At 37.1% G+C, this 22,507-nt stretch overlaps 1 protein-coding gene across 3 annotated transcripts in view; it reads left to right on the top strand.

Annotated features, from left to right (window-relative positions):
• The window catches only part of LOC115214500 (titin homolog), a 148,163-nt gene that overhangs the window by 60,312 nt on the left and 65,344 nt on the right, over positions 1-22,507 (top strand). For 2 of the 3 annotated variants that reach the window (XM_036505030.1, XM_036505032.1), the window contains 6 exons: positions 4,669-7,025; positions 9,715-10,747; positions 12,627-12,680; positions 15,670-15,732; positions 18,048-18,101; positions 20,411-20,476. In XM_036505030.1, coding sequence (XP_036360923.1) covers positions 4,669-7,025; positions 9,715-10,747; positions 12,627-12,680; positions 15,670-15,732; positions 18,048-18,101; positions 20,411-20,476 — 3,627 coding nt within the window. The remainder of the gene's footprint in view (positions 1-4,668; positions 7,026-9,714; positions 10,748-12,626; positions 12,681-15,669; positions 15,733-18,047; positions 18,102-20,410; positions 20,477-22,507) is intronic. The other variant, XM_036505031.1, reaches the window with a different exon arrangement.

Here is a 22,507-nt window from a genome sequence, read left to right on the forward strand (position 1 = left end):
AAAACAAAGATGAACAGACAGACAGACAATCAGTCAGACAGACGGGTATTGAGTGAATATTGTTGAGACTGTATTGTGTAATTACTGCTTTTATGAATCAATATCAAAAACTGATTGCGGTGTTAGTAGAAAACACGTAACTAACGTAGATTTCGTCCAGGGAAACATTCGACAGTAACTCCCGTGATTGCATTAAAAAGATGAGAAGGAGGAGCAGGAGGAGCAAGAGCAGAAGGAGCAAGAGCAGGAGGAGCAAGAGCAGGAGCAAGAGCAGGAGGGGAAGAAAGGAAAAGGGGGGGGGACAATGGTGATGGTGGACGTGGTGGTGGTGGTGGTGGTGCTTTGCTGGTTTGGATGAGTGTATGGTAGAGGTGAGAGAGTTTGCAGCGGTAGTAGTTGTGATGGTGGTGGCAGTGGTTGCTGTGTATTATGATGGTAGTAGTGATGGCTGTAGTGGTGATGGTAGTCGTGGTGGTGGTGGTTGTAGTAGTGATGGTTGCAGTGGTGATGGTAGTGGTGGTGGTGGTTGTAGGGTGATGATGGTCGAGGTTTACTGATAGTACTTGTGGTACTAGTGGTCGTGTTCATGGTGGTGGTGGTGGTGGCTGATGGTAGTAGTAGTAGTAGTAGTGGTAGTAATGTTGATAGAATTATTGTTGTTTAGGTGGTGATGAGAGTGGTGGCTGTCATGCTGATTGTGGTTGTCATAGTAGTGATTGTCATGGTAATTGGTGTAGTATTGAATGTAGCCGTAATGGTATCGGTGGTGGTATCGGTGGTGGTATCAGTGGTGGTATCGGTGGTGGTATCAGTGGTGGTATCGGTGGTGGTGGGAAGGAGGATGTGTGGTTAATGACGGAACAGAACGGTGGACATAATAGCTCGGAGGTAGAAAAAGATGGCGGCAACAGATATTTTCACAACGTAACACACACACAAGACACACACATGCACGCACTTACACGTATGCTCGCACACACACAAAAGCTCATGTCCAAATACACAAACAAAAACACACGCACATACACACACAAAAACCATATACATGCGCACACACACACACATACACACAAACACACACACAGCGACAATACTGCTTCATTTGATGGAATCGCAGATTCATGGATTTGATGTGCAGATAGCGTGGAACCTACGCTACTTCAACGTTTTTCTTTAGAAGCAGACATTTTCGCACACATACACTTACATATGCACTTTCGAATACACACACACAAACACACACATATATATATATAAATGTATGGGGGAATGTGTATACATTATGTGTGTATGGGTATTTAAGTGGCGGTGACTCATGTATGTATAACTATATAAATACAAAAATATATATGTGTGTATATATATATATATATGTGTGTGTGTGTGTGTGTGTGTGTGTGTGTGAGCAGGCATGGCTGTGTGGTAAGAAGTTTGCTTCCCAACCACATGGTCCCAGGTTCAGACCCACTACATGGCATTTTGGGTATCTTCTATTATAGCCTCGGGCCGATCAAAGTTGTGAGTGGATTTAGTTGACGGAAACTGAAAGAAGCCCGTCGTATATTATATATATATATATATATATATATATATATATATATATATATATATATATAATATATATATATATATATATATATATATATATATATATATTTAGCAATAAGGACAACTACTTAATAAGGAAAACTTAACAAGAAATTGTCAGGTAGAAGCGTAAAAACCTCATAAGAGAAAAAATTTCGAAAATAATTATTTCTATTGAACATATTAATTTATATATAGAGGGTATACATACAGCCAGAAGGCATTATACATTAATGCCAAACGCTAAGAGGGACAATCAGTCATTTCTACCAAAAATATTACTAATCCCACCGAATGCAATTTTTCAAAGTAAGACATTTAAAAATATAGACCTGTATCACAGTGATTTCATACTTACGTAATCATCAGCAGGCCTGAATGTATTATAAATAAACAACGACCCGCCCCGCTTAAGCCGATCAGCTAACTGATCAACATCAACGAAGCACATGGGTGAGTTTACATATATTACATCCGGGTAAATGCAAACTTTTACGAATTGCATTTCGGAGAGGAAAAGTTTTTCGGAATAAAAATTTAGCAATTAAGGACAACTACTTAATAGGAAAACTTAACAAGAAATTGTCAGGTAGATAGCGTAAAAACCTCAAAGAGAAAAAATTTCGAAATATTATTTCTTATTGAACATATTAATTTATATATAGAGGGCATTATACATACATGCCAGAAGGCATTATACATACATGCCAAACGCTAAGAGGGACAATCAGTCATTTCTACAGAGAGTTAGAGGTTGTGAATTCAACCAACTAAGGGATAACATCTATCCAAAATACTGCTGGTAGAATCCCCAGTTATTAATACACAAGAGTTTTTTTTTCTTCGTATGGCAATTACACTACTGAATGTAATAAATGGGTGAGGGTAAAACGTTTTACTCTTAATTTATATGACGATAAGAAAATGGAGGGGATCCAGAGGTGGTATTCATCAACTTTTAGACATTATATTATGCCTTTTTTTTTATAAATAGACATAATATAATGTCTAAAAGTTGATGAATACCACCTCTGGATCCCTTCCATTTTCTTATTGCCATAGATATATATATGTGTATATATGTGTGTGTGTGTGTGTGTGTGTGTGTCTGTGTGTCTGTGTGTCTGTGTGTCTGTGTGTCTGTGTGTCTGTCAGTGTGTGTGTGTATGTATGTATGTGGTATGTGTGTGCGTATGTATGTATGCATGTATGTATATGTATATACCTCAGTGGTGTGTGTGCACGCGCGTGTGCGCGTGTGTGTGTGCACGCGCGTGTGCGTGTGTGTGTGTGCACGCACGTGTGCGTGTGTGTGTATGTGTTTGTCCACCACCATCACCGCTTAACAACCGTTGTTGATGTGTTTATGTCCCCGTAAGTTAGCGGTTCAGCAAAAGAAACCGATAGAATAAGTACTAGACTTTAAAAATAAGTCCCGGGGTCGATTTGCTCGACTAAAATCCTTCAAGGCGGTGCTCTAGCATGACCACAGTCAAATGACTGAAACAAGTAAGAGAATAAAAGAATATACATATATTATATTATATTATATTATATTATATTATATTAGCACTATGACCCGGCAACGCCGGGTTATAGTGCTAGTGCATGCATATACAGCTGCGTGCGTGCGCACATACACGCGAATACTGTCCAAATCTCCGACCAATCACATACAGCTAGCTGGCATTCAATTGGCGTATCAAGTTTCAGGCATTTTGATTGGGTTTTGGATAGAAAATTCACAAAAAAGTCACTTCTATTGATTTTTTAATGGCTTTGTGGAGTGACTGGAGAAATGTAAAGATGTGCACGATCACCATTGGACGGTTTTGAATGACCATAGAAAGTACGAGCCCTCTAACTGAAAAGTTGTGGATTTGTATAAAGGACACACACACAGACATTTTGCCGTTTATATATTGAGAGATTTTATTATATTATATTATATTATAGTATAGTATTGTATATTATGTTATATTGGGGCGTCCTATGGGATGACCTAGATACGATATTGTGTGTATTTAAGTGTAGTCTAGTTAATTTGGCCGTCCTCCCGAAAGCTTCGATGATTTCACGCGAGTACACCAGCCATCACAGTACTTTCCTGTGATCACGTCTACAGTGATAATTCAACAGTGGAAATTCGTAGGAGTATTGAAGGTGACCTCCAGGATACGCTTCTTAAATATGTCCATTTGATCCTCTCTAAACTTAAATAGTCATTATTATTGAGTGTCAGAAAAACTAACATCTAGTATTACACTATATTGTTTTACATAAATTTATATTATACTATGTTATATATACTATATTATATATGCTATATCATGTTATATTATATTATATCATATATTCTATCTGTTTAAATGTTGATTTTGCTTCTTCATACACGCAATATAATATTCCCTGTTTCGTATTTCTGTAATATCGCCAATTTGTCCACTTTTCAGGCATAAAAGTCATCATTTTTTATTCATTTTATTATTATAATTGTTGTTGTTGTTGTTGTTGTTGTTGTTGCTGCTGCTGCTGCTGCTGCTGTTGTTATTGTTGTTGTTGCAGTTGTTGTTGTCATTATCCTCGTCGTCGTCATCACCATCACTTCTACTGTTATTATTATTGACTTTGTTGTTGTTACTATTCTACTCCCTGATGCACTGGTTTCGAAAGTACTTATAATAGTTCTGGTATATATTTGCAGCCTTTTTTTTGTTTTGTTTTGTTTATTTGTTACTTTGTTATTCATCATCGTCGTCATCATCATCGTCGTCGTTCTCGTTGTTGTTTTGTCTTCTCGGTCATAGTCGTTGCAGCATTTATTCTTTTTTCCTGTTGTTACCGTTGTCACTAGTATATTTGATGAAGTTGTATCGCCACTACCGCCATCATCACCACCATTTCTACTATGACCACCATATCCACCACCCACCATGGCTACACGCAGCCATTTCACTTTATCACACTCCATCATTCAACCTTGCTCCATTTTCTGTTCCATTATTGAATTTACAGTGTTGTGTAAAAATAACAAAAAATAATTCTTCGTCTCTTATGTAAATCTGTAATTTTTTTCCCCAGGATACTTTAGAACACAAGTTAGACTCGACAGACAAGCATTTCCAGGCAAAAGACGAAGATACTGAAAGAATTAAAACAAGTCTTTCCGTTTCAAAAGATGAGTGCGCAAAAGATGACAACCGTCTGTCTCAGAAATATGGAGCAGAAAAAGTTGAGAGTTTGGAGGAAGTTAATGGTTCAAGCAGTTACCAAACAGAAAAAGAAATGGAAGAGAAGAAAAAAGATATTTATATGTCAAGTGTTGACAGAAGTAAAGATTTGATTGAAGGAAAAGAAATAATAAAGCCAATAGACCGTTCGGTAGAAGGGGATATAGCTAAACTGAGGAAGGATGATATCGATAAAATTAGGCGTTTCACTGAAGCAGACGATAAAAAAGTAGACGATAAAATAACGAAACATGCTGATGATAGAGAAAATATCTGTGAAACCCGTTCGAGAGAGCAAATTACCGGCCTTAATGAGAGAATTAGTGTAGTGAAACCAGTGGCGATTGAAATAAAGAAAGATCACGTTAATGAAGACGTTGGTCGTTCTCGCAATGACGTCAGCACCAGTGAAAGCAATAATAACAAGTTTTATTTGGTAGCAGATGAGAAAATATCTGTGATTAAAACAGGTGATAAGATAGAGAAGACAATACATTCAACAGATGTCGTCCGTTTAGAACCTATTCAGAGATTTTCTGCAAATGAAAACACCTGTTCGTTAGAATTTGGTCAAAGTGTACAGCTTCTGACAATGCCTGCTCCATTAATCAGAAAAGAAGTTTCGAAGAAAGGGGACTCTGGTGATACCAACACAACTAGTTCTCAAGTTGAAGTCGGTAAATGTATCAAAATTGTGAAAAGGCCAGCTTTCGATCAGAAGCCAACCGAACATTTAGAAAAACAACATAAAGAAACGGAGAAGACAACAGGCAAACCTCCAATCGATACAAGCAAAGATTTAGCAAAAATTAATTCTTCCAAATCGACTGAAAAAGCTGAAGTAGAAAAATACGAATCAAAGAAGGATGCAACTTCTGCTGAATTGAGTAACAATCTCCTTAAAACTGACAAGACGAGCTCGACAAAAGGAAATATAGATCTTCCTAAAGTAGAACTTCACGAGACTAAGATGGATGTTCGCCAAAAAGAAGATATCCTTCTAACTAAGATAGACAAACATGACATAAAAGAAAAGAACCAATCAACAAAAGTTGATCTTGCCCTGTCTAAGGAAGATATTTTCGAAACTAAAACAAGAACTGAGAAAAAGGAAGGCGACATTCTTGAAGGTAAGAAAGAGCGCGGTGAGTTAGGGGACATTTATGAAACAAAACACATACTTCCAAAGGACGAAGACATTTTAATCTCTAAAAAAGACAATTATGAGATAAAGAAAGATGAGTATTCGACAAGCAAGGATAGCAGTATTCGTACAGTAGAGAGCAATGAATCAAAGAAGGATAGATTTTCTATAAATGAGAACAGCAATAAACCCAACAAAAATCAATTTGCAAGTGTTGGTGACATTCTTCAGAGTGAAGTAGACATCTCCGAAAAGAAAAGACAGAAACCTCCTTCTGACGAAGCTGCCCATCAATCCGATGACAAACACTTGATAGATGAGAAAGCTCAGATTCCTAAAGGTGAGAGTCCTGGCACAAAGGAGAAAGACCATCCAAAGGGACAAGACAGTCTCCGGTCGAATTTGAACAATGTTAGCATGAAAGTCGAGAAGCATTTTGAAAACAAGGACATTCTTTTATCTAAAGCAGACATCTACGAAACTAAGCACGTTTGCCCTGAATCAATGGTGAATAAGGATGCCAAAAAGGAGGACATTTCTCTGTCTATCACGAAAAAAGATAAACCATTCGCAGGACAGGACAGTACTGAAACAAAGATGTTAGAACATCTTGAATCTAAGGTAAACATTCTTGAAACTAAGAAAATTGTGCATCCAACGGACGAGGAGAGTTGTCTGTCAAAAGGCGGCAAAGATAAACTCTCAACAAACAAAGACACTTACCTGTCAAAGGTAGATAGTAATAAAACCGTAAAAGATAGCAGCAGTATCTCTAAGGAAAACACATCTGAAGAAAATAAACCTGTGGACAGGTGTGAGACAGAAGACGGTTCAAACGAAACCAGAAGTAAGATTTCTACAGACATAGACAGAATTGACATGTATGAAACAAAGCATCGTATAGTTGAAGATAATCATTCCTCTGAAGTAGGCACTGGCGTAACGATAAATGACAAGCAACACGGTCGTCTGTATAAAGGAGACAGCTTTGAAATAAAGGAAAGTGAGGTAATTACAAAAGAAAGCATTCAGCCAGCCAAGAAAGACACAGCTGAAGAGAAGAGGCCTACAGAGAGACACAGTCGTCTGTACAAAGGAGACAGCTTTGAAATAAAGGAAAGTGAGGTAATTACAAAAGAAAGCATTCAGCCAGACAAGAAAGACACGGCTGAAGAGAAGAGGCCTACAGACAGAGACAGTCGTCTGTATAAAGGAGACAGCTTTGAAATAAAGGAAAGTGAGGTAATTACAAAAGAAAGCATTCAGCCAGCCAAGAAAGACACAGCTGAAGAGAAGAGGCCTACAGAGAGACACAGTCGTCTGTATAAAGGAGACAGCTTTGAAATAAAGGAAAGTGAGGTAATTACAAAAGAAAGCATTCAGCCAGCCAAGAAAGACACAGCTGAAGAGAAGAGGCCTACAGACAGAGACAGTCGTCTGTATAAAGGAGACAGCTTTGAAATAAAGGAAAGTGAGGTAATTACAAAAGAAAGCATTCAGCCAGCCAAGAAAGACACAGCTGAAGAGAAGAGGCCTACAGAGAGACACAGTCGTCTGTATAAAGGAGACAGCTTTGAAATAAAGGAAAGTGAGGTAATTACAAAAGAAAGCATTCAGCCAGCCAAGAAAGACACAGCTGAAGAGAAGAGGCCTACAGACAGAGACAGTCGTCTGTATAAAGGAGACAGCTTTGAAATAAAGGAAAGTGACAAATACAAAAGAAAGCATTCAGCCAGCCAAGAAAGACACAGCTGAAGAGAAGAGGCCTACAGAGAGACACAGTCGTCTGTATAAAGGAGACAGCTTTGAAATAAAGGAAAGTGAGGTAATTACAAAAGAAAGCATTCAGCCAGCCAAGAAAGACACAGCTGAAGAGAAGAGGCCTACAGACAGAGACAGTCGTCTGTATAAAGGAGACAGCTTTGAAATAAAGGAAAGTGACATAATTACAAAAGAAAGCATTCAGCCAGCCAAGAAAGACACAGCTGAAGAGAAGAGGCCTACAGAGAGACACAGTCGTCTGTATAAAGGAGACAGCTTTGAAATAAAGGAAAGTGACATAATTACAAAAGAAAGCATTCAGCCAGCCAAGAAAGACACAGCTGAAGAGAAGAGGCCTACAGACAGAGACAGTCGTCTGTATAAAGGAGACAGCTTTGAAATAAAGGAAAGTGAGGTAATTACAAAAGAAAGCATTCAGCCAGCCAAGAAAGACACAGCTGAAGAGAAGAGGCCTACAGAGAGACACAGTCGTCTGTATAAAGGAGACAGCTTTGAAATAAAGGAAAGTGACATAATTACAAAAGAAAGCATTCAGCCAGCCAAGAAAGACACAGCTGAAGAGAAGAGGCCTACAGAGAGACACAGTCGTCTGTATAAAGGAGACAGCTTTGAAATAAAGGAAAGTGAGGTAATTACAAAAGAAAGCATTCAGCCAGCCAAGAAAGACACAGCTGAAGAGAAGAGGCCTACAGAGAGACACAGTCGTCTGTATAAAGGAGACAGCTTTGAAATAAAGGAAAGTGACATAATTACAAAAGAAAGCATTCAGCCAGCCAAGAAAGACACAGCTGAAGAGAAGAGGCCTACAGAGAGACACAGTCGTCTGTATAAAGGAGACAGCTTTGAAATAAAGGAAAGTGAGGTAATTACAAAAGAAAGCATTCAGCCAGCCAAGAAAGACACAGCTGAAGAGAAGAGGCCTACAGAGAGACACAGTCGTCTGTATAAAGGAGACAGCTTTGAAATAAAGGAAAGTGACATAATTACAAAAGAAAGCATTCAGCCAGCCAAGAAAGACACAGCTGAAGAGAAGAGGCCTACAGAGAGACACAGTCGTCTGTATAAAGGAGACAGCTTTGAAATAAAGGAAAGTGACATAATTACAAAAGAAAGCATTCAGCCAGCCAAGAAAGACACAGCTGAAGAGAAGAGGCCTACAGACAGAGACAGTCATCTATATAAAGGAGACAGCTTTGAAATAAAGGAAAGTGACATAATTACAAAAGAAAGCATTCAGCCAGCCAAGAAAGACACAGCTGAAGAGAAGAGGCCTACAGAGAGACACAGTCGTCTGTATAAAGGAGACAGCTTTGAAATAAAGGAAAGTGACATAATTACAAAAGAAAGCATTCAGCCAGCCAAGAAAGACACAGCTGAAGAGAAGAGGCCTACAGAGAGACACAGTCGTCTGTACAAAGGAGACAGCTTTGAAATAAAGGAAAGTGACATAATTACAAAAGAAAGCATTCAGCCAGCCAAGAAAGACACAGCTGAAGAGAAGAGGCCTACAGACAGAGACAGTCGTCTGTATAAAGGAGACAGCTTTGAAATAAAGGAAAGTGACATAATTACAAAAGAAAGCATTCAGCCAGCCAAGAAAGACACGGCTGAAGAGAAGAGGCCTACAGAGAGACACTGTCGTCTGTATAAAGGAGACAGCTTTGAAATAAAGGAAAGTGACATAATTACAAAAGAAAGCATTCAGCCAGCCAAGAAAGACACAGCTGAAGAGAAGAGGCCTACAGAGAGACACAGTCGTCTGTCTAAAGGAGACAGCTTTGAAATAAAGGAAAGTGACATAATTACAAAAGAAAGCATTCAGCCAGCCAAGAAGGACACAGCTGAAGAGAAGAGGCCTACAGACAGAGACAGTCGTCTGTATAAAGGAGACAGCTTTGAAATAAAGGAAAGTGACATAATTACAAAAGAAAGCATTCAGCCAGCCAAGAAAGACACGGCTGAAGAGAAGAGGTCTACAGTGAGGGACAGTCGCCTATTTAAATTATACAATGCTGGAGTAATGGAAGACAACAGGCCTGCTGATTCTTATAAGTTAGGTGACAATAAATCGGTGAATGATGAAAATCGTGATGTCTATGTGAGTAAATCTTCGTCCAAGGATGACAGCATGGAAAGAGAAATAAAAGAGATAAGAAATTCGTCAGGAGAGAATACACTTAGCACTACTACGAGAGATAATAATTCAGTCCTGCGGGATAGTGCTCTAAGAAAAGTAGACAGTTATGAGACATTGCTGTTTCCACAAGAAAGTGATGACAATAAATTTGGAAATGAAACCGATATGAATGAATTGAAGAAAGATAAATATTCGACAGTCGAAGATATTTATAGTTCTGGAGTGAACAGACACGAAACTATGATAGATAACTGTCCAACGGATGTAGACAGTTATCTATCAGAAATTACTTCCTTTACAGATAAACAAGGACATGGGGATACGAGGGGACCTATGACCTCGTCTGTAATGGACGGCTTTGAAATAAAGCCGTCTAAAAAGGAACAAGTTTCACTATCTGACGTGGACAGATTTGAAACTAGTACGCATGCTCAGCCATCAACTGAACAAAGTCGCACTTTTAGGGTTAGCAGTTATGAGCCGGGCGTTGAATTAGAATGGGTTTCTGTTGATGATGATATCTCCTATGAAACAACGAACGACAAAACTTCAAGATATGAAGAAATTTATGCATCAAAAGAAGATAGCAAGGAAACAAATCTAGAAGACGACTTTTTCTCTCAGATGGAAGGCCATGATTTAAATAAAGACCCTTTGAGACGAACTGAAGAAGACTTTTATCTACGAAGAGGAAGGAATGTCTGTACCAAGGGCAAAGTATATGACATCGAGGAGCACAGAGAGCCATATCAAATAAATGACACAGATGATAGTCTGGAAGACATAGTTAAGATCCAAAGTAACCAGGTAGAAGACAGCAGATACGAAAGAGCTCTTAATGACGATGAACATCAAATTGATTACAAGGTAAGTATTGAAAAGTAAATTGCGTTTTTTTTATTATTCCTAGAGAAAGAGATAGCGAGGGATAAAGAAGGGAGATAACGGAGGAAGTTGTTGTTAGAGAGTTGGTTATTGTTGTTGTAGCTAGAGTTGGTTGTTGGATGGAGGAGTTAGTTGTGTTAGGTAGCTGTGGTAATGCGATGCATTAAGCCAACCAACCAAGAAATCAAAGCGTAAAAAAGCCGGGGCAAATTTCGCAGGGAATTTCTTCCAACGTTATAATAATTCCACCTACTCAACACTCGGAAACCGATAGTTTATCTTATCGACCACGAAAATACGAACAGTAAAGCTGACCGAGACGACATTTGAATTCGAATGCATTGAAATGCAATGGCCAACTACTAGGCCAATTCGCAATACGGAATTCAAATCTTCCTGTGGATTGTATCTAGCTAGTACAGAGGTTATATAAACACACACACACACACACATACATACATACATACATACATACATACATACATATATACATACATACATACATACATATATATATACATACATATATATACATACATACATATATACATACATACATACATATATATATACATATATATACATATATATACATATATATACATACATACATATATATATACATATAAATATATATATATATATATATACAATTGACAAAAGCAGTATTAATTCTGTATGCCCTACTTAACATGAATGTCTTGCGAGAACAACAAATATTGCGCTATTTGCTTTGAGTGATCCTCTCATGGAGGCACTTTGTGCGTAAAAGCACACACATAGGTCGTGGCTTCTCTCCATTACTATCTCTAGACTAGACAAACTTATGGGAAGATTAGAATACAGCCCAACGAAGTATCAAAAACACCCGTTAAGTATACGATGCTTCCGCTGTGTACAGTGTCCTGTTGCATTTTGAAATGGTGCCTAGTTACAACAGAGCGTAGTGGGCTTTAGGACTCGTTTGTATATGTGTTCCTGTGCATGTATGTGTACGTGTATAAGTGTACATGTGTATGTGTCTATATATGTGTTTATCTGTTTGTAAATGTTTCTGTGTGTCTAAGTGTTTGTGATTGTGTATGTAATTGTGTGTGTCTGTGTGTATTATGTATGTCTGTTGTAGGTATTTATATGTGTATGTATCTATTTCTGAATGTGTATGTGCGTGGCTGTGTCTATGAAGTTCAGTGTGTGCCAATGTATGTGTCTGTACATGTATGTGTTTGTGTTTGTGTGTTTGTCTGTCTATCCCTTTATGTATATGTATGTGTGTGCGTGTCTGTGTGTGTGTATTTGTCTGTACGTATTTGTATGTGTGTGCTTTACTTGTCTTACTATAGAGGCAAGGTAACACCGACGGCAAGATACGAGACCATCGAACCTTCGGACGCGTAACAGCCTAAGGTTGAGTGTGGCTTTATAGATACGGGTGTCGTTGGTGGAGAGTAGATAGTAGTGTTGGCTGTGATGCAGCTGGGTGCAGTGCTGGTGTTGGTGCTGATATTGGTGTTGATACTGGTGGTGACGATGCTGGTACATAAACAAAACTGTTTTGTGTCCAATATTTGCTAAAGCAAAATGGCAGAGCGCTAGCAGAATCATTGGCACGTCGGACAAAAATGTTTAACGGTATTTCTTCCGGTTTTACGTTCTGAGTTCAATTCTGCCGCGGCCGACTTTGTCTTTCATGCTTTTGGAGTGGATAAAATAAGTACTAGTTGACCTCTGAAATCGACGTAATCGATTAGCTCCACCATCGTCACCAAAATTTTGGGTCTTGTGCTCACAGTAGAAAGAATTATTTGCCAAAGCAGTTCTTGCTGTTCCCGTAACGATGGAAAATCTGTATTCATTGCAGAGGGAAGCTGTTACGTTCGAGAACTACAAGAGTATTACCAGCGACATTGAAGAGGTAAGTAAGAATGAAGTGGCCGAGTATTCCACAAATAAGAGTATCCTTATCGTGATCATCGAGCATAATCAACGTTGCACTGCTGAACCTTGGGATTACGGATACAGAGCAATCGATCGTGTTCCGCACTGCTTCTGTCTCTGGACATGGGTCGACTCAACTCTATAGTACTGTGCAAAGGAATTGAACCTGGTGCATTATGTTTGCCAAGCGAATTTCTTGAACGCTTAGCCATGCATCCACATGTACAGAGCGAGTGTATATATGTGTGTATGTATATACGTTTATAAACTTTTATTACATACAGGCACCGGTGTGGCTGTATGGTAAGCTTGCTACACAACCACATTGTTCTGGTTTCAATTCCTTCGCGTAGCACTTTGGGAAAGTATCATCTACTAGAGCCCCGGGCCGTCCAAAGACTTGTGAGTGGGTTTGACAGGCGGAAACTGGAAGAAGCCTGTCGCGCGTGTGTGTGTGTGCGTGCGTGTGTGTTTGCATGCGTGCGTGCGTGTGTGAGTGGGGGTGCGATTGAGTGTATTTGTATTTGTGCTTGTCGCCCACAACCGCTTGGCAACCGGCGTTGGTTTGTTTACGTTCCCATAATTTAGCGGTTCTGCACAAGAAACCGATAAAATAAGTACCATGTTCAAATAGGTACTTGAGTTGATTCGTGCGACTAAAACCCTTCAAGGCGGTGCCCCAGCATGGCCACAGTGCAATGACTAAGACGAGTAAAATATAAAAGATATGAATGATTATCTTTGGTATGAGATCCTGGAAGAATGCCATCGAGCGACCTGTGTATAACTTATCCATCACATTCATCTATGCTATAGGTCTGTGATTTTAACCCTAGGCGTCTTTTGGTTTTCGGCTACTAGTATTATACGCGCAACAGCCAACCAGTGGAATATATCAAGCTAAGTGTTCGTTGTTCTTTTGAACAGGTTAACGAGGGCTATCCCGTAAAATGTAGGCCTTCTCTATCAGTAACCGATAATCAATCGTCTCCCGGCTGACTGTCCATTTGGTAGTTTTGCGACAACCATCAGAATAGATTCACAAGCATAATAGAATCGAGGATGTCTTTGCAAATTATTTTCTTCTGAATTATTTGCTCCGTATTTATACAATTCCTAATAATATTTAACTATAAAAATAGAATAGGATTGTTTTTGGCATCAAATGACTATGGGGGAACCCGTAGGGTAAAATAGGAACCGAAGGAGTCCACAGGTGAAAATTGTTTGAGAAACACTGTTCAAGATCATTCTGGAAAGACGCTTTTACCAAGCTGACGGTGTGGCCTTTCATACTCTGATATGGTGTTTATGTGATGTCTTCCACAAATATGTGACATAATCAATATTTTCGGTTGCATCTTGGGGAATCCAATGGCTTCGCTGCCTCTTTTCTTTATTAGGTATTTTATAGTAATCCTTTGTTATTGGACAGCAAATGCAGACCGGGCGTTGTGTGTGTTTATTGAGCGAAAACACCTAAAGCTCCACGAGGTTCCGGCAGGGCGTGGTGGCGACCCCTGTTGTACTCTTTCGCTCCAACTTTCTCTCACTCTTTCTTCCTGTTTCTTGTCCCCGACTTCCTACGCAACCGCTGAGCCTGGATGCGCATTCATCCATCCGTCGATGCTCTCGGTGTCGGGGGTTGACCTGCTTTCTCTTCTGCGGGTCTTACGAATAGCAAAGGACCACGTTTCGGACTTCTCCCACTACAGGACGAAGACCGCTACGCTCAACAGCAACAGCAAATTTTTTTGTTTGTTTGTTTTTTCTAGTATACTGAGTTTCACATTCAAGTCTTGTTTAAGGTGTGTTAGTCCCGCTGTTATGGAGTTGTAAGTGATATCACCATAGAGTACCTCCTGAAAAGCTCACTGCCAGCTCGTAGGTTGTTGTTCACTTTTCACTAAGTTTAAATATTTATTGCATAACGAGTGACTTGATCTGGGATCGTGTGCTGGAACAAAAACAATTGCAGTGTGGAAGGTGTTTATAAGCCATTTAAGAAACACACAAAAACCGTTAGATTCGCTTCAACATTTAAATTTAATTTGCCAAAATATTTTCGTCGCTTTGAGACCGCGACCTGTTCACTGACAAAACAGCGTGCTGCATCTTTATTTAAAAATATTTATTTTTGTTGCTGTTACTTAGCAGGTGTTGTCTGAGAGATACTATACGACATTCGAAGGTTAACAGCATTGATCTATTTCCATCATTTCTTCCTAAACAGAGACTATCAATATATCTGTTTCTGTGGAAGTTTCCAGTTAATGTCAGCATCTTGTGAATTTTAATGTCTATGGAGTGGATTTTCTCTACAGATCAGCCAAATATCCCAAGTGCTGGAATTAGCGCTGGCACGGCGAAATATATCGTGGTATATCGTCTTGTTGTAAGAGGAAAGTTCCGACTGCCATACTTTTTCTAAATTTGGTGAAATATGTTCGGGTCACTATGTTTATTCACATCTTCATCTACGTAAGCATGCATGTATGTATGTATGTATGTATGTATGTATGTATGTGTATGTATGTATGTATGTATGTATGTATGTATGTATGTGTATGTGTGTGTATGTATGTATGTATGTATGTATGTATGTATGTATGTATGTATGTATGTATGTATGTGTGTATGTGTGTATGTATGTATGTATGTGTGTGTATGTGTGTATGTGTCTATGTATGTATGTGTATGTGTGTATGTATGTATGTTTGTATGTGTGTGTGAAAACAAAGAAACAAAAGAAAAGAGAGATGCAGGATTAGAAAGAAAAAAAGAAACAAACCAACATACAAAGAAAGAAAGAAAGACAGAAAGAAATAAAGAAAGAAAGAATGAAAGGAAGGAAGGAAAGAAAGAAAGAAACAAAGAAACAAAGAAAGAAAGAAAGAAGGAAAGAAAGAATATAGTGTAACCAGACTAATAACAAACTAATATCTTCTTTTCGCCTTTGAAATCAGATGAACTTTGAAGATGCCCTTGATGGCTGGGAGGAATTCGCTCAGTCGATACGAATGAGAAGGGTAAGTGCTTCAACCGTTCGCTTATTCAAATACGCTAATAATTCACGCCTGGCTCTTGTACGATTATTATATAGCGACTTAGTGACTCTCCCATCACTATTGCACCACGTTGTTCGCTGAGGATATCTGATAAGGCTGGATGACATCCGGAGTTGTCTCCCGTACTTGCCGAAAGAATTAAAATAATATTAGTCATTGAGCTGATATATGATGTCACCCTACTGCACTGCCTTATTATTATTATTATTATTATTATTATTATTATTATTATTATTATTATTATTATTATTATTATTATTATTATTATTATTATTATTATTATTATTATTATTATTATTATTGAGTGAGCGAGCAGTGCATGCCATCAAAGTGACACTGGGGTAAAATATACAAAGCCCAGTATACCCATCATGACTACCCGTCTGATAAGGGTACACCAGGCACATGCATCACAACCATATGTGCGCGACATGGTGATCTCATATCAAGATAAACAGCACATAACCTTGCAGGTGGGGCCCAGTTAGAATTTAATTCTGGTCGAGTAACCCATCCCGCTCAAAATGTCCCTGAATAAGGGTTGTTTAAGGATGTTGAAAGAACCACCCATGTTTCCAGGGGTGAATTATTCAAACCCCAAAGAATCCCTCTCAACACATGGCTATGATGCTCCCCCTCTACTTCTGCTCGTGATCCGAGATGCACATATCGTCAGCCACTAAGGGACATGCTCAACTGGTTAAGGTCAAACAACTGACCAGCAAATCTGTGGTATTGAGCAGAATATTTGCTGTAGCCCATCACATGATAACACTTCCAATCAGTTAATATCAGAAGCCATGAGAGGCTGGTACTGCATCAGGGCAATTATTATTATTATTATTATTATTATTATTATTATTATTATTATTATTATTATTATTATTATTATTATCATTATTATTATTATTATCATTATTATTATTATTATTATTATTATTATTATTATTATTATTATTATTATTATTATTATTATTATTATTATATTATTATTATTATTATTATTATTATTATTATTATGTTGATACTAAGGAGGCTAAGAACAATAAAGATGATGATTTTAACAATGATGATTGTCGTGTAGTGTGTATATTAATGTGTGGGTATGCAACACAAATTTAACGGCTCAGGTTTGTTTATGTTTGAGTTCAAATCCTACCGGAGTTGACTTTGTCTTTCACACCCTAGACACGTCATCTAGTGGACATATTATCAGTTGACCATACCTTAGCCCCTTCTACAACAGATATAGGTTTGTAAAATTCTACTAATGCATAGAATTCAATACTCGATATAAGATATAAACTCAACAGAATAGCCAGTCAATATCATTTTTCTCTGAACATTTGGATTATTTAGTTTCTTATCTTTGATAAGGGGAATCTTACTCGAAATATAACGGAAGATATACAATATCTGCTATTAAGTTTTATATAAAGGCATCACCTACATGCATTGCTTGAAGGTTTTACATTTATAGCATAAACATTGTATTGTGTAAGTGGTGGGATAGAAAGCCCTCAATATTTTGTCCTTGTGGTCATTATTCTGTCGACTCAGAGAAATTATTCAATAATATGTTTAAAGTGCAAATGACTGAGCATTCCATAATACTCATGCGGAATCAATGTGACTCAGATTCGGATTACGGTTATTATCTACTTGGAAGATTTCCGTATAGTTTCCGTCTACCATATTTCACTCATAAGGTATTGATGGTCTCGAAACTATAGAAATTTTCTCAAGATGACAAGCAGTGAAATCGAACTTGGGATCTGAAGATGCTAACCTAACTTCAGATAATAAAACAGATTGTTGGAATGATCTTTGAAAACCATTCCGGAAATCTCTATTATTATCAGCTTTTGTACAATCTGTTATTAAGTAGTATAGATGAGGTGAAATGCAAAGTGAATTCTATAGGGATCTTAACTCAAGCGTAAAGGTCAGACATGATTGCTGTTAGACATTCAACAAGCCGATACATACACATACACACATAAATAAATACATACATACATACACATACACTCACACATACATACATACATACATACATACATACATACATACATACATACATACATACATACATACATACATACATACGTACGTACGTACGTACGTACAAAGTAAAACTGCCTCGAATATGCCGGCGTAGAGAAAACGGTTTTGTTTTCGTTTCGTTTTTCCCTGAACTTGATTTGAACGTCATGACTACTCGTTTTCAGTTTTCGTTGCTTTAATTACAGCAACATTGTTTCGTTTCGTTTCAGGCAAAAATTGTTAACCTTGATGACGAAGACAATGGATTTAACGATAGTGATGAGGTATGCATTCGAACAATTTTTTTTTTTTTTGCTTACACTGAAGAGAAAATAACATATGAAAAAATAAAAAAAGACAAAGAAAGACAAAAAATAACAATACTCCAAAGAAATTGTTTTAACTTCCAGTAATTTCCAATAACTTTCGACAGAATCCAGTGCATTCTATAAAGTGACAGATGTCTCGAGGTAAAATGTTTTAAAAGCAGAAATTAAAACTCTTTCACTTACATTTTTTTACTTCTCGCATAACTTGGAGCCATTTTTGTTTTAATATATATAATTATGTTGGATGAAATTTCAGTAAAATTACTAGATTTTTTACGCTCGTAAACATTCAGAGCCGATTAGCTGTACAGAATACCACATAAGTAATGTAACTTTAACTGGAGTTAGGGGAGGAAATTTTGAAATGCTTCGTGCGACATGTATTATTAATGTTAATTATAACTATTATCAAGCTTTAATATTTGTTTTAGCTATGAGGGGTATAAACACATTGTTTTATATTCGTTGATCAAACATTTATTCAAGCAAATGTGAGCTACGACGAAGAAAGGTGTTGGGGGCAATGTCCCTCACAAAAACCTAAACTTGTCACAAAACCTAAACGTATGTCACAAAAGAGCCAACGAAGGAGTATTTATGTGGTCGTTCCAACAACTTGAAATAGTAGCCAAATCTCCTTCAAATCACACTTTACTGTTTCTTAACGAGAAAATGTCTCATTTGAAAATGCAGCCTAAAAACAAGTTGGTACGATAAGGGCGGGAATGCCTTTGATTAAAAGTGTATTCGTTCAGGTCTGACCTAGGGCTGAACAACAAGTTTTAGACACCATTTTTTCCCCAAGCATAAGGGAGATTAAAATGAGCTGAAACAATAAAACACCGGAAGTGAACGGCTTCTAGTATTTAGTCTTATTCCTCTAAGCCTGCAGGAGTCAACTTGGCAGTTTCATGCATCTGGAACTGATGACAAAAACAATGTATCGGTCATGTAGGAAGATGATCCGATTGATTGAGATTCAGTCGTGTACAGAGATGAATCGATTGAGTCTAACCCTGCCTTTTGCACCCACAATCTTGTGCCCTACAAGTTGCAATATACAGCCAGTGTTCACATGCATTCTCACAATTCATTTTGTAGGATTTAAAATCTCTACCTATAACACACATACAGACACACGGACTTTGAAAAAGAAATGCAAGGCCGGGTTATACTGCTAGTCAAAAATAAATGAAGACAGATACTAGAGAGTAATTATAAATGTAAGCAAACGAGAAAAGAAAGAACAACAAAAATGAAGAGTGAAATAGCATGTTAGAGAACGCAATCTCCATCATTTAAAAGGCGCGGAAGTTGGCGTTGATTATTTTATGCAATCAATCTAGGAATCTTAATGAATTAATATTCTCTGTTACATTACAGTAAGTAAACGAATATTCTAGGCTCCAGCCAGTTGAGTCACCTACTCATTGACTCAGTAAGTGAATTGGCTGAGCACGGCACAGATACGTGTACCCGTAAAGCTTTGTCCTCATGTAGAACTAGCGAACTTAAAAATTTTAAGGTATTAAAATTTTAATGAACTAAAATTAATCTAGTGAACTTAGACATTTTATTGAATTAAAAGTCATGGAGAGAAGATCAAATCGTCAGCTTAATGAAAAAGTTCGGTCAAGAAAAGAAAGAGAACACAAATCAAAATCTTATATCAAATTTAATCAAAAATAGAATGAGGTCATTGCAATGGGAAATCAATCTTATGTTTGCGATACGGAGAAAATAAGGAACATTTTTCGGTCTTATTGGTTCTCTTCGGGGAAGTACTCCTATACAAAAAGGACTTGAGAAATGTATAGATTTTTTTTATGAATGCACAGCAAGTGGTGTAGTACCTCAGTATGTATGCATGCATGCATTTACATACATATAAAATATTTGTAGAGCAGTAACGGTTAAAACTATATTTCGCTGAGAAGGTGTAATAAGACCGAAACATGTTCAGAGTTGTTACCCTACTGCTAAGCTCAGATTCACTCCTCACTACATTGCTCGCATTCTATTTTTAATTCATTTTAATTCATTAAGCTTCTACATTATCTATTTTGCCTTCTTTGACCAGATTTGATCGATAATTTCTCCTCATAAATGGTGTTGTTATTATTATTATTATTTCAAATTTCTCACTCACTACATTAAGTGTATGAACACAATCCTTGCTGTTTTCATTCTCATTAAGAGCGCAACTGCGTATTTCTTCATAGTCTCCGCCAAATGCTAAACTGAGATTCTCTCTGCTACTTCAGGTGAAATTTGAAGATGCTGTTGACAGCGTTGACCAATACAAAGGCTCCATGCAGCTTGTCAAACGGGTACGTAAATATACTATTGTATTTTATGCTGTTTTTGTTGATGATGATGATGATGACGATGACGACGATGACGACGATGAGGTTCTTATTGTTCTAATGACTCGAAAGGTGTCCTATGTTATTATATCAATATCTATATACATAAAACAGTCAATTGAGAACATATAGAGAAGTACAGAGATATATAGGTAAATATATGTAAAAAAAAATTAAGAAAAAATAAAGAAAAAACGAAAATGTTCACATCAATATACGTATTTTGTTATACGTTCGAAATTTCCCCAAGACACCTGATGAAGGCAGGAGGGTATATCAGCCGAAACGTTGTGTTAACAACAAACAAGATGAGGACAAATACCCGTCAAATGTAAATAATGTAAATAAAATAAATAGATAGATAGATAAAATTATACATACATATCTATCATATATGCATGTATATGTACAAATGGATATATATAAATATATATATATGTATATATATGTGTGTGTGTGTGTGTGTGTGTGTGTGTGTGTGTGTGTAAAATAATATGTCACAATTATTCGGTAGCCAAGATAAAACTCTGAGTTTCGGATGTCGAGGTGGAAATCCGCACCACCATCTCTTCGGCTATCTGGCCATCCTATATATATATATATATATATATATATATATTTATTATATAGAAGGAGCTTCTACAGGACTAGAACTGTTTCATTCAAGAGAAATCATCAAGAGCTTCCTGATGATTTCTCTTGAATGAAACAGATCTAGTCCTGTAGAAGCTCCTTCTATATAATAAATTAATTTTACTCTGCTATGTATTGAGTACCTTATTTACTGTGGTTAACCCCGAATCAACCCGGGACCTACATATATATATATATATATATATATATATATATATATATATAATATATATATATATATATATAATATATATATATATATTATATATATATATATATATATATACATACATACATACATACATACATACATACATACATACATACATACATACATACATACATACATACATACACGTGAGTGTGAGTACATGTGTGCGTGCGTATGTATGTATATGTTCTGTCTACATATTGACGTAGATCAACACACAGATATATATGTCCATTATACAATTATCAGTAACACACGCACGCAAACAAACCAAACATGTTTCTACAAACATACACTCGCAGAGAGAAAAATACTTCTAGAATCTAGACCTACCACCAAACTAAACATATACAGCGGCATCCTATTGAACCATAACTATTGAATTTCCATCGTCCACAAAGTAAAAGCAACCTCAAAACACCGGAAGTATCTTTCATTGGAAAATCTGTCACGCTGTCTACTTCCGCATAGGTTATAATACTCACTAAACGCAATAAATCTTCAATGGAAGCAAACTGGTTGCGCTATCTTTATATATGTGTGTATATATATACACATATATATATATATATATATATATATATATATATATATATATATATATATATATATATATATAAACGTATGCATAGATATATATGTGCATATACGTACATGTTTATGTCCCTATGTATATGAACATATGTGTGTGTGTGTGTTTGTCTGTTTAAGAGGCGCAGGCATGGATGTGTGATTAAAAATTTCGCTTCACATTAATATGGTTTGAAGTTCAATCCCACTGCAGGGCACTTAGATAAAGACAGAGTGAGAGAATGAGTGTGAGAGCGGGAGAGAGAGAGAGAGAAAGAGAGAAAGAGGAGCGGGCCATAGATAGATAGATAGATAGATAGATAGATAGATAGATAGATAGATAGATAGATAGATAGATAGATAGATAGATAGATAGATGAGTTAGCAACAGGGAAACATGTACAGAAGCCTCTGTTTGCGTTAACCTCCATATTTTCCGAACAGATAAAAATATTTCCCCTAAATGAACAACAGGCTTTTTTTTTCCTACTCAATGTTCTTTCAAACGTGCAGAACCCGTTTTATGTAACACAGTCGTTCTAAAAATAAACAACTTTGACGGATATTTTTACTATTCCTGC

This window comes from Octopus sinensis, linkage group LG7 (assembly GCF_006345805.1).
Source record: "Octopus sinensis linkage group LG7, ASM634580v1, whole genome shotgun sequence".
NCBI classification, from domain to species: domain Eukaryota; kingdom Metazoa; phylum Mollusca; class Cephalopoda; order Octopoda; family Octopodidae; genus Octopus; species Octopus sinensis.